At 44.9% G+C, this 13641-nt stretch overlaps 1 protein-coding gene across 1 annotated transcript in view; it reads left to right on the top strand.

The window, feature by feature from the left end:
• gnl2 (G protein nucleolar 2) overlaps positions 1-6424 on the top strand; it is an 87884-nt gene extending 81460 nt beyond the window's left edge. The window contains exons 15-17 of the mRNA XM_033045491.1: positions 322-404; positions 1436-1512; positions 6255-6424. Coding sequence (XP_032901382.1) covers positions 322-404; positions 1436-1512; positions 6255-6389 — 295 coding nt within the window. The 3' untranslated portion in view covers positions 6390-6424. The remainder of the gene's footprint in view (positions 1-321; positions 405-1435; positions 1513-6254) is intronic.
• Positions 6425-13641: the final 7217 nt, after the last annotated feature.

The following is a 13641-nucleotide window of genomic DNA, read 5'->3' as shown; positions in this document are numbered from 1 at the left end:
TGTGTCCTGCGAATACATGCCAGAGAAAGCGTAGAAATTGGGTATGTAAGCTGCTTGAGAAGCAATTGGTTAGAGGTTAGAATGGGACAATATTGGTTTATTAATAAGTATAATTTGAGTCGATGCAAAATCCCCTGCCATCATCGATCAGAAAGATCCTGGGTAATTATCAAGATGGAGTGGATGCATTGAGCAGCATATATAGGCAGCTAGATTCAAAATTGCTGCTTCACTATTCTTTTTGATATTGGTGGCAGGGGTATTTTGGAAATATTAATGTGTTTTGGAAGTATATTAATGTTATTAATTTTGATGTTCCAGGATTCCCAAAGAGCTTACCTTAAAATTACTTGCCCAGCCCGGTCGAAAGGTAGCTGATCAAACTGAGGAATCGGCAGAAAATTGTAAGTCAAGACTGTCTCGTGTAAAATAAAGCATTGGCACAAATCTTTATTGAAAATAATCAGAAAAGATTAGTCTGGACTCTGAATTTTGACATTTTCAAACAATCTAGGTTACATTTTGTGAGATTATTTTCAAGTTATATTCTTCAGTTCATTTTCAATGATTAAATCAAGAACTATGAAGTTCAGAAATGCAGATTGCCTATAAAGGTGCTTTAAAACAGCCCTGATGCCAAGGTTCCTGTGCCAGGATGGAGCAAGTGGGCACCACGTGGCAGAGACGGACAGGGCGAAGGATGGGGCTGTTGTGTTGGATCATGGGCAAGGGCATAATCGACGATAGTTGTGGCGTGCTGGGGAAGGTTGTTGTCAGACATGATGGAGGTCAGGCAAAGAGGTGTTGCAGCTTGAGAGACAAGTGAAATGGTGGGAATTAACCCAATGAAAATCACTTGGGGAAGATGAAGCCTGAAAGGTCATGGGTACCTCGGACTGTGTGGCAGCACCTCGGGTAAGATCAGGGCTCCTTTAATTATTGCCAAAGCAGGCCTCTGCTCCTCAGCCTGGGTGTTTTGCAGGTGTTACACAAGATATCTTTTTTTAATTAATTTTGCACAGATGAATTTATGATGTGTACTATGCATCATTTAAGATCAGCATTTGTATACAGTGGCGTGTGGTTACTGCTCAGAATGTCTAGGCCATATTGTGTACAGTACAGATTGTTATAGATGATGAAGGTGAAGCTGTTTTAAATCCTTGACTCCTTAAATGTATCACCATCTAAGGACTCCTTAAAATGTTTTGAATAGTTTCCTGTTACATTTTGCATTAATTTATTGTTTCATAAACTTGTGAAATTGGGATTGGGCAGTTTTGTGAAAAGAGTGGATCTGCCCTCTATTCCCCTCCAATATTTCAAATATCTCTTAATTAATGCAAAAGAGTCCACCTCCTTTTCCGAAGACTTTTGTTTACTTGTTGTCAAAAGGTTGCTCTTACTTTAAAGCTTCTATTGCACTTGTTTTCAGGTTGTAGAGGAGGGAAAAGAAAAGTTCAGAATGAATCAGAGGATGAACAACCTCCTGTCAAACTCTCATCCAAAGAGGCAAGTTTTCTCTTCAATCACAAAACTATTTGAACATGGTAATGGAAGGCAGCAGCTAGTGAGAATCCTCTTTCCCAACTTGTGGGAAGTAATTTAATCTGAAGCAGGGTTTTGACCTGAAACGTCATCTCCCCATTCCCTCCATAGACGCTGCTGAGTTTCTCCAGTACTTTGTTTTTGCTCATCCAAGCAAACGTTCTTCTCTATTTACGTTATGAAATATCACAAACATTTTTACAAAAAATATAATGTGCTGAGGATCCAGTAAATTACAATGAATTCTGATTAATTTGAAAATGTTTTGTTGTATGCAAGACTGTTTAAAATGGTGATCAAAATGACCCTGAGAATTGTGTGAGTTTTCATGTTTTGCTGAGTACAGAGAGAGATAATTAAGGGAGTGCAACAAAATACCAGTGATGAATATTTAGAGTTTTTTTGTAGTTTAGAGATACAACGTGTTGAGAGGCCCTTCGGCTCGCCAAGTCCTCACCGACCAGCTATCCTACACACACCGTTCGCCTACTGTCACAATAGATCCATGGAAGATGCGATCTCACTGGCTCTCTTCTCCGCACTGGACCACTTGGACAATAACAACATTACGTCAGGCTGTTGTTTATAGACAACAGCTCGGCGTTCAATACCATCATCCTCTCCAAGCTGGTTACGAAACTCACAAAACTGGGTCTCTGCGCATCCCTCTGCAATTGACCTCCCTCAACTTCCTCATCCACAGACCACAGTGTGTTCGAATTGGCAGAAACACTTCATCCTCAGTGATAATCAGTACGGGAGCACCTCAAGGCTGCATGCTCGGCCCCTTCCCTCCCGCCCAACGCCACCGGACCCCGACAGCCCCCTCCTGAAGCCGTCCCCATCCACCGGCTGCAGGTCGCTCGCCCCCTGCCCACCCCCACCCCCCCCCCCCCCCACCCCCCACCCCCCCATGGCTCCTGACAGCCCCTGCCTGATGCTGTCCTCCTCTCCGCCTGCAGGACGTTCCCCCCCACGGCCCCCGACAGCCCCTGTCTGAAGCCATCCCCCCCGACTGCAGGACACTCCCCCCACCAGCTCCCGCCGGTCCCCGCCTGAAGCCATCCCCAACTGCAGGATGCTTCCCCCCACACTGGCTCACCTGAAACCGTCCCCGTCCCCAGCTGCAGGATGCTCCCCGCCTGAAGCCGGTGGGGAGCATCAACGGTAGGCCACAGCCACGGCAGCAGTAGACCACGACAGCGGTAAACAGCGGCAGTGGTAGGCCATGACAGCTATAGTCAGCGGTAGGCCACCGCAGCGGTCCCGTCCACCCGGCCCCCGACAGGTCCCGCCTGAAACCGTCTCCCTTCCGTGGCTGCAAGATGTCCCCGCCAGAAGCCGTCGTCGTCCCCGCCTACAGAACGTTCCCACTGGCCCCCGCCTGAAGCCGTTCCCCTCCCCAAGCTGCAGGACGCTCCTCGCCGGAAGCCGTTCCCATCCCCAGCTGCAATCCATTCGGCCCACAATACCCATACTGGTCCAATCAAAGTCCATTCGGCCCAAAGTGTCCTACTAGCCCTCCGGAAACCACTCCCTCCGGCCCACCACACCTGTACTAGCCCAAGTCCCTACGGCCTATAATATACCTACTAGCCCTCTGGAAACCAGTCCCATCCGACCACAACACCCTTACTGGCCCTCCAGAAAGCCTCCCCCACCGGCCACTGCCTGAAGCCCTCCCCCGGCTGCAGGTGCTCCCCCCCCCCCCCCCCCCCCCCCCACCGACAGCCCTCGCCTGAAGTTGTCCCCCTCCCCCGGCTGTTGGACCCCTCCCCCCCCCGGTCCTGGACAGCACCCTCCTGAGGCCGTCCCCCTCCACCACTGCAGGACACTCCTACCGCCCCCCGCCTGAAGCAATCCCGTCCCCAGCTGCAGGATGCTCCACACTGGTCCCGGCCTGAAGCCGGTGGGGAGCATCAACGGTAGGCCGCGGCAGTGCAAGTGCAGGACAGCGATAGGCAGCGGTAGGCCGCGGCAGGGGTAGGCAGTGGCAGCGCTCCTTCCCCACCGGCCCCTGACAGCCCCCGCCTGAAGCCATCCCTCTTCCCCCGCCAGCAGAACGCAACAAGAGACGCTTAAAGAAAGAATGGTCTGAATGAATCTCATCTTTAACGTTGTTATATTTTGAGTTATTCTTATTTTAAGCTTTAATAAATCCCTTTTCCACTTGCCGTGCCCGTCAGTAATACCTGCGTGTTCTACGTCACAATGGAACTCAATGGGCGGGAATGATTGCGCCGCCCGAGAGCCGCTAAGAGTGGATGGGGGCAGTTGAGGGGGGATGGAGTGAGTGCTTGACGCTCCCCCTCTCCCGGCTGCAGGACACTCTACCCCCACCACCCCCCAACATCCCCCGCCTGAAGCCATTCCCCCTCCCCAGGCTGCGGAACGATCTTCCCTCCCCAGCGGCCCCCGACAGCCTTCGCCTGAAGCCGTCCCCCTCCCCCGCTGCAGGACGCTCCCGCTCCAATGGCCCCCGCCTGAAGCCGTGCCATCCCCAGCTGCAGGATGCTCCCCACCGGTCCCTGCCTGAAGCCGGTGCGGACCAGTGGGGAGCATCCTGTGGATGGTTAAGGGGGCAGTTAAGGGCTATGGGTGAGTGGTGGAATATTGCATTGGGGGAACGGGTGAGTGGTGGAATATTGTGTTGTGGAATGGGTTGCATTGGGGGACCAAGCCTCCCGTGTGTCTGGAACCCAACGGGTCCCACTTAGTCTAGTAGACTATTATTATTATTGTTATTGTTTGTTCTTTTTTTCTGAGTTTTTGTTATTTCATTTATTATGATTACATATTTTGTTGTGCTGCAGCAAGTAAGAATGTCATTGTTCTATCTGGGACACATGACAATAAAACACTCTTAACTCTTAAATTAAAACCAAGCGCGACAATTCTTCTGAAGAGATGGACAGCATAATTCTGGAATTTACAATAGATGTGGAGAATCTAGGTTGCAACAACCTAAACTTTATACCTTTCTCTGGTATCTGTACTCTGTGGACGGCTTGATTGTAATGATATATAGTGTTTTCTTTAGCACGCAACAATAGACAATAGGTGCAGGAGTAGGCCATTCACTGTGATCATGGCTGATCATCCACAATCAGTACCCTGTTCCTGCCTTCTCCCCATATCTAATTCTCTCTTGAAAGCATCCAGAGAATTGACCTCCACTGCCTTCTGAGGCAGAGAATTCCACAGATTCACAACTCTTTGGGTGAAAAAGTTTTTCCTCATCTCCATTCTAAATGGCCTACCCCTTATTCTTAAACTGTGGCCCCTGGTTGTGGACTCTTCCAACATCGGGAACATGTTTCCTGCCTCTCGCGTGTCCAATCCCTTAATAATCTTATATGTTTAAATAAGATCCCTTCTTATCCTTCTAAATTCCAGTAAATACAAGCCCAGCCGCTCCAATCTATCAACATATGACAGTCCCGCCATCCCGGGAATTAACCTCGTGAACCTACGTTGCACTCCCTCAATAGCAAGAATATCCTTCCTCAAATTTGAAAGCCAACATGCCATTCGCTTTCTTCACTGCCTGCTGTACCTGCATGCTTACTTTCATAGACTGATGAACAAGGATACACTTGACACCATTCAGTTAATAATCTGCCTTCCTGTTCTTGCCACCAAGGTGGATAACCTCACATTTATCCACATTAAAATGCATCTGCCATGCATCTGCCCACTCACCTAACCTGTCCAAGTCACCCTGCATCCTCATAGCATCCTCACAGTTCACACTGCCACCCAGCTTTGTGTCATCTGCTAATTTGCTAATGTTACTTTTAATCCCTTCATCTAAATCATTAATGTATATTGTAAATAGCTGCGGTCCCAGCACCGAGCCTTGTGGTACCCCACTAGTCGCTGCCTGCCATTCTGAAAGGGACCCGTTAATCCCTACTCTTTGTTTCCTGCCTGCCAACCAATTTTCTATCCATGTCAGTACCCTACCCCCAATACCATGTGCTCTAATTTTGCCCACTAATCTCCTATGTGGGACCTTATCAAAGGCTTTCTGAAAGTCCAGGTACACTACATCCACTGGCTCTCCCTTGTCCATTTTCCTAGTTACATCCTCAAAAAATTCCAGAAGATTAGCATTCGTAATTGCTACAAAAAGCATTTCACTGTATCATACCAAACTCAGCTTATTCACAGTGCACAATTCTCTTTTCCGTTATTATTAAATGGAAGTAGTGTGCAGAAATTGTAACTATGCAAGGAGAGAATAGGAAAGGTTGAATTTGTGAGATTTTTTGTTCGAGGAAAGAGAAGGGTGAGTGGTATCACAAGGACAAATGATGGAAGCTTACCACTTGTAAGAAATATCCAAACCTAAGCAGCCTAAATATAAAATTGCTCATCTAATTGAGAACTTGAGAGAAATTTGTTTCCCAAAGGATGGTGAGAATATGGAATATTGAAAGAAGCTGAGGTGAGTAGCAAAGGAGCATTTAGAAGTTAGATCTGTGCATGAAGAAGGAGGGATGGAATGATGTGCTGTTAATGTAGATGCAGAGGTCGGCTCCTCATGAAGTGAGTGAACGCCTTTGCCTGAGACCTTTGGACCACACTACACTGTAAGCTGTGCCCAGTCTAAATAGGCGACTAAACTAATGCTTGTGACTCTGCTGTTGCTGATAAATCCACTGGGAAGTTTTCAGCTCTGACCTGTGTTTTTAAACCTGCAGAAGCGAAGGCTGGAACGTCAGCAGCACTCGAAGAAGGTTGGTGTCCGGTACTACGATACGCACAACGTCAAGAACAAGAACAAAAACAAAAAGAACACCGCGCCCAAATCACAGAAATGTAATTGGAAACGATAACTTTGAAATAAAGAGACGGGCTCTTTTAACAATTACTTTTGCAAGTCCTGAGGTCTATATAATTATCATTCAATGTAGATGGGTGGGACTATTGTTATAGTGGCTCTTTTAATTTAATGACCTTTCTGCCTTTGGTGCTTGGCTTAGAATTTGGGAATAATGGATGCCTGAATTGAAGAAGTTGGTGTAATAGACAGAGATACAAAGGTTGAAGGCCGGATAGATAAAGTGGTGAAAAACGCACAAGATGCTTTTCATTAATGACGAATCGAGTTGAAGAGCCATTATGACGTTCAAAAATTATTATGGCCTAATACAATACGTATAATGTATAACTTTCTGGCCATCACACCACAAAGAGTGAGTGCAGAGATGATTTACAAAGATAGACAAAAACGCTGGAGTAACTCAGCATCTCTGGAGAGAAGGAATGGGTGACAAAGGGTCTCGACCAGAAATATCACCCTTCCTTCTCTTCAGAGATGCTGCCTGTCCCGCTGAGTTACTCCAGCATCTTGTGTCTATGGTTTAAACCAGAATCTGCAGTTCCTTCCTACACATTTGATTTTCAAAGATGTTGCCTGGGCAATGAATGGTTTTAGTATTGAGGAGAGATTGGTTAGGCTTTGGTTGTTTTCTTTGATAAAAAGGATGCCCCGGGGAGAGGGGCCTTGACAAAGCATGTCATAAGGACCAATCGTTCTTGGCAGACGTATTTGCAAACAGCTGATGTGGTGCGTACGTTGGTGGATAATTCCTGCTGCACAACGTTAAAGGAGTAAAGATCAAATTGCAAGTGAACTGTAGGACAGAGGCTAATCCAGTTACTTGGTGCCCACTTTATGTTAGCACCAGGTGATTGAATATGCACTTTGGACAGTAAAAACTGGTCTGCTGTTTTCTGTCACACTGAAGAGAGACATGAAATGCTGGAGTAACTCAGCAGGTCAGGCAGCATCTCTGGAGAAAAGGAATAGGTCACGTTTCAGGTTGACACTATCAAAACCAGGGTCAGAGAGCGGGAAACTTGAGTATGAACAAGTGCAGAAGCAGAATCTGTATCAATGACTCACAGAGTGGAGCCCACAATGGTCCATGAGTGGCTGGGGACCATGTGATAACAGAGGGATACAAAGTGAAATTAGCAAGAGGACTAGGCTGGGGGAAGGGACAGGGAGGGGATGCAAGGGTTACTTGAAATCCATATTTACGCTGCCCAAGCAAAATATGAGATGCTGTTCCTCGAATTTGCGTTTGGCCACAGTCTGACAGTGGTGGAGGCCCAGGACAGAAAGAGGAGTTAACCGTGACTGGACACATCCAGACCTGAGGTGCTTATTCTTCCACAGCATTACAGATGATGATTGTCCACAAGGAATAATGTTCGCCATTTTCAAGCCAACTGTTTCGAGTGCTGAACTGAAACCCCACAAAAAAATATTCTACACTTGCCTTCTGTTCTTGGGGAACTAGATCACCCCTGATGAGGACGTCCCAGTTGTCCTGAACCCCAGCCCTTCACCCACACTTTTGAATCCCACACATTAATCCCCTGTGGCAACACTTCCCGCTCCATTGGGCATCCAATCACTTGCCCTCTGCTCCCAACCTGACTTCAGTCACAGGCTTTGTAAGAGACCACAATTAAAATATATCTCCAGTTTCCCTCTCCCGACTGATTGAAGAACGGTCTCGACCCAAAACGTCACCTATTCCTTTTCTCCAGATGATGCCTGACACGCTGAGTTACTCCAGCATTTAGTGTCTACAATTAAAATAATTATTGATTCGCCTCACATGGCCACGTAATGTGCTGAGAATGATCGCTGATCATTTCTGTGTATGAACATATGTATATAGGAACAGGACCCCATCATTCAAACCTTCCTGTACACTCTGCATGTCAAAGAGATCATATCTGACCTGATTGTAACCTCGATTCCGTGTTTCCCTCTTATTCTGGTAACTCCCTTAATCAAGAATATAACTTCCTTAAAAATGTTCCACAGCTCTGCTTCTGCTGCCCTTTGAGCAAGAGTTGCAAGTACTCTCATCCTTCAGAGAACAAATTCGCCTCATCTTGGTTTTAATTTAATGGTTCTATGTTTTTCAACAGTTTCTCTACATTCAAGATTTTCCCAAAAGGTTATCAACTTTTGACTAAAAAAACAAATAAAATGTCTGTCATAACTAGATTTGATTGCAGCTGAAAAAACTGATTATGAGTGTGCTTTCTGTCTGGGCATAGAGATTAAAGAATAAATGTGAATGTATTGGTTTTAAAAGGATATATGGTTGTTGGATTCACTTTTGCTCCCATTGTGATGTTCACTTCAAATTTTTGTTTCTGAAAAGAAAAGATTCCTCCCAGGGTTTGACCATTATGATGAAGATCCTTGTTCTGTCTGGGGGAGGGGGAAATGGTTAAGAACTTCAAGTTCCTTGGCATTACCAACGATGTCTCATGGACCAAATACATTGATGCGAAACCCAAGAAGATACACCATTGCCTCTACTTCTTGAGGAAATACGGCATGTCTCCAGTGACTTACAAACGTCTACAGATGTGCTGTAGAAAGTATACTATCAGGTTACATCACAGCCTGGTTTGGGACCAGCTCTGCCCAATAGGCAAGAAATTGCAAAGTATTGTCAATGTAGTCCAGTCCATGACACAGGCTGGGCTCTCCACCATTCTAAACTTCGCACTGCATCAGAAAAGCAGACATCATCATCAAATACTTGTCCCAATCAGATCAATCCTCCTTCCCCATACTCCTGTCCAGCAAGAAGGTACAGAAGCTTGAAAGCATGCATCACCAGACTTAGGAACAGCTTCTTCCCCTCTGTTATCATGTTTGTGAACAGTCCTTCCATAAGCTAGGGTACTGTCTGATTCACCTCTATCCCATTGCAGGCATTGTGTCTATTGAACTGATACATTCCAATACTGAGAACTATATTCTGCACTCTATCATTCCCTTTGCTCTATCTATTGTACTTCAGATCAACTTGATTGCATTTATATATGGTATATCTGATCTGTGGGTAGCATGCAAAACAAAGTGTTTCACTGTACCTCGGTACACGTGACTATGATAAACCTAAAGTGAATTTGGGAGCAGGGTGGACATTAGCGGTAAAGTCGATGATGAATGATTTCTGCATTCGGGTGTAGGAGGCAGTCTCAATGCAGTTGCTGATGGAACAGAGTTGGGGAATGGTGCCAGGATACGTTTGGAACAAGGACTGGGTGAGGGAAAAGTGGAAGAAGAAAGAATAAAGTCTAAGATAGACACAAAAGGCTGGAGTAACTCAGTGAGACAGGCAGCATCTCTGGAGAGAAGGAATGGGTGATGTTTCGGGTCTAGACCCTTCTTCAGACCCGAAACGTCACCCATTCCATCTCTCCAGAGATGCTGCCTGTCTCGCTGAGTTACACCAGCCTTTCGTGTCTATCTTCGGTTCAAACCAGCATCTGCAGTTCCTTCCTACACAAGAAGGACACAAAGCACTGGAGTAACTCAGCGGGTCAGACAGCATCTCTGGAAAACATGGATAGGTGATGTTTCAGGTTGGGAGCCTTCTGACTGTTCCAACTACCTGCCTTTCAAAACAAACCCTCGACTGTGTCTACCTCTTAACAGCCATGCTTTGTCCTGCCTGTCCTCTCTTCCAGCTTTCTTCCCCCACCCCTCTCCCTACAATCAGTCTGAAGAAGTCACAACCCAAAATTACACCCATCCGTGTTCTCCAGACGTGCTACGTGACCCGTTGAGTTAATCCAGCACATTGTGTCCTATTGTGTAAACCAGTTTATACATTGGTCCTTAACGATATCTTTTTGTTGGTTACATCAATTAAAACCTGCAGGCATTTGCTTTACACTCAGTTGTGCAATGTTTAGCTTATTTATGGTTGAAACTATTGAAATTGCAGAATTGTATCTACAAATTCTTCCTCACCTTCCTACAAACAGGAGTAGTGCAGTGATGCAGCTGGTGGAGCTGCTGCCCTATATCTCCATCCACCTGTGATGAATCCCGGCCTTGAGTGCTGTCTGTGTGGAGTTTGCCCCCACTCTTCCAGTTTTCTTCCTCCAGGTGCTTTGGCTTCCTTTCACATTGCAAAGGTAGACAAAAGTGCTGGAGAAACTCAGCGGGTGAGGCAGCATCTATGGAGCGAAGGAAATGGGCAACATTTCGGGCCAAAACCCTTCTTCAGACTGATGCGGGGGGGGGCGAGAAGAAGAAAGGAAGAGGAGGAGCGAGAGGGCTGAGTAACAGAACCTGGGGGAGTTGATGGGAAAGTGGGGAAAATAGTGGGGACTCTTATATATTGACGGGACCAAGCGCATGCTCTGTGATCGTTCAGCTGAACACCTCTGCTCAGTCTGCCTAAACCTACATGATCTGCCAGTTGCTAAATCTTAAACTCCCCCTCCCATTCCCACACTGACCTTTCTGTCCTGGGCCTCCTCCACTGTCAGAGTGAGGCCCAACGCAAATTGCCGGAACACCATCTCACATTTCGCTTGGGCACCAGTGGTATGAATAACTTCGTAACCCTTGCTTTCCCTCTCCCTCCATCCCTCCCCATCCTAGTTCTCCAACAAGTCTGATTGTCTTCTTTATCTTTGTATGCTTCCTTGTCACCTTCCCCTAGATATATTCTACATTTTCTTTGATCTACATCCCCTTTGATGTCTCGTTTTCAAACCTTACTCTGTGTCTCCCTCTCCCCTAACTCTCAGTCTGAAGAAGGGTCTCGACCTAAAACCTTCTATCCAGAAATGCTGCCTGTCCCCCTGAATTATTCCAGCATTTTGTGTCTATCTTGAGGTGAATAACATGTGGTTTGAGATGACTTGGTGGGCCAAAGCATGACACTGACTTTGTGAACATTTACACTACCTCTGTACGGGGATCGCTGGTCGGCGTGGACTCGGTGGGCCGAAGAGCCTGTTTCCGCGCTGTATCTCGAAACAAAACTAAACTCTGGTGATTAATATCTGTGCATTGCATCAGTTTGGGAGCATTGAGGAGATTCTTATTTTAGGTGCAAGGGAATAAATAAGACAACTTTCTGCAATCTTTAAATCTAAGAAATTATGGTAAACCAATATAACTATTAAATAGTTCCAGAAAGCATTGTTACGGTAATTTTACATTATCTGGAATCCAGTTACCGAGGTAGTGAACTTTTAACTCCTGATTTTTTTTTGTGTGTAATTTAACTCCATTTTCTTTAATAATAAAGTTAAGTGGGGTTACCGCCCTTGAATATACAACGGTATTCATCCAAATATTTAAAGGAAGTTCTAAAGTGAGGGACCTTTGTGCTCTCACGGATTGACTCATTGCTTGATGATGGCTGTTGAACAGAAAATAGAGGAAAAAAATTACCTCAGTGCAATTGTTGTGCCCAGGCCTTCAATTATGCTCAGTCTGAACACTCTTGGATGCAACACTTCATTGCTCTCTAAAAGGCCGTCATTTTTCAAATTCAAATAAATCATTTTTCCATATCTCACATTAATACAGCGATTGTAAATGTTGAGAGGCTTTACATTTCAAAGCTACATTTTGCATCGGTGAAGATATATTTAACCTCTAACACATGTTCTAGACAGGTATGATAGAAAGGGACAATAAACTGGAATCCACTATAGGCTGATCATTTCCTGCTGTGGCCAGTGTTCATTTCACAGCCTTTGTACATATCACAGTAATACTACCACAGAGCATTATTGCCACCTACTGGTAGCAGTGGTTTAGGTTAGATTAACACCAAAGAAAGACACAAAATGCTGGAGTTACTCAACGGGTCAGGCAGCATCTCTGGAGAGAAGGAATAGGTGATGTTTCGGGTCAAGACCCTTCTTCAGACATGTCATCCATTCCTTCTCTCCAGAGATGCTGCCTGTCCCGCTGAGTTACCCCAGCATTTTGTGTCTATCTTCGGTATAAACCACCATCTTCAGTTTCGAAGAAGTGCAGAAACAGGCTCTTTGGCCCACCAACCCCTGCCTACACACTAGGGGCAATTTACAATTTTTACCGAAGCCAATTAACCTACAAACCTGTGTGTCTTTGGAATGTGGGAGGAAACCGGAGCACATGGGGAAAACCCACGCAGTCACGGGGAGAAGGTACAAACTCCGTACAGACAGCACCCATTGTCAGGATCGAACTCGGGTCTCTGGCGCTGTAAGGCTGCAACTCTACTGCAGCTCTCTGTGCCCTCAGTGTTATTAATCTATGTAATCTATGGAAATGGTAAACATAGAACATAGAAAAATAGGTACAGGAGTAGGCCATTCGGCCCTTTGAGTCAGCACCGCCATTCAAAGTATGTGTATTTCCATTTGTGGGGTGGTTTTGTGGAATGGTCTTGACGAAACGATTAAACAAAGTATGAATATAATGCAATTTAAAAAAATGTACAAAAGATATATCTTTGAAAAGTACAGTAATGAGGAAGGAGAATGTAAATCTCACAGATGTTAATGGTGCTTGTTCTTTTTGTTCTTTTTTTCTTAATAGCTTGATTGGAGTAGTTTTATTTGAATTGTCTGTTTAGTTTATTTTATTGAATTTTGCATTTGTTAATGGTGAAGAATGGGGGTAGGACTTGACAAGCATAGGCTTCTTCCTATCCCTTTTCGAACGAGTCTAATGTGTATTATGTTGAAATTGGCTTTTGATTTTTTAATTTATGTATGTACATATATGTTATGTATATGTGTATATGTATGTATGTATATATGTACATGTATATGTATGTATGTGTGTATGTATTTATGTATATATATATATATATATGTATATATATAATTTTCCTTTTATTCATTTTCATCTTTTCTTTTCTTCTTTTTTTTTAAATCGTTTGAAATAAAAGATATCATTCATTCAATATGATAATGGCTGACAATCTAAAATCAGTATCCCGTTCCTGCTTTTTCCTCCATATCCCTTGATTCCTTTAGCCCTAAGAGCTAAATCTCTCTTGAAAACATCCACTGAATTGGCCTCCACTGCCTTCTGTAACAGAGAATTCCACAGATTCACAACTTTCTGGGTGAAGAAGTTTTTCCTCATCTCAGTTCTAAATGGCCTACCCCTTAGTCTTAAACTGTGACTCCTGGCTCTGGACTCCCCCAACGTCAGGAACATTTTTCCTACATCTAGCCTGTCCAATCCTTTAAGAATTTTATATGTTTCTATAAGAATGGACAGGTATTAAGCTCTGT

Source organism: Amblyraja radiata, chromosome 27 (assembly GCF_010909765.2).
Source record: "Amblyraja radiata isolate CabotCenter1 chromosome 27, sAmbRad1.1.pri, whole genome shotgun sequence".
NCBI classification, from domain to species: Eukaryota; Metazoa; Chordata; class Chondrichthyes; order Rajiformes; family Rajidae; genus Amblyraja; species Amblyraja radiata.
The sequence above is the reverse complement of the archived record's forward strand: the minus strand, read 5'-3'. Positions and strand labels throughout refer to the sequence as shown.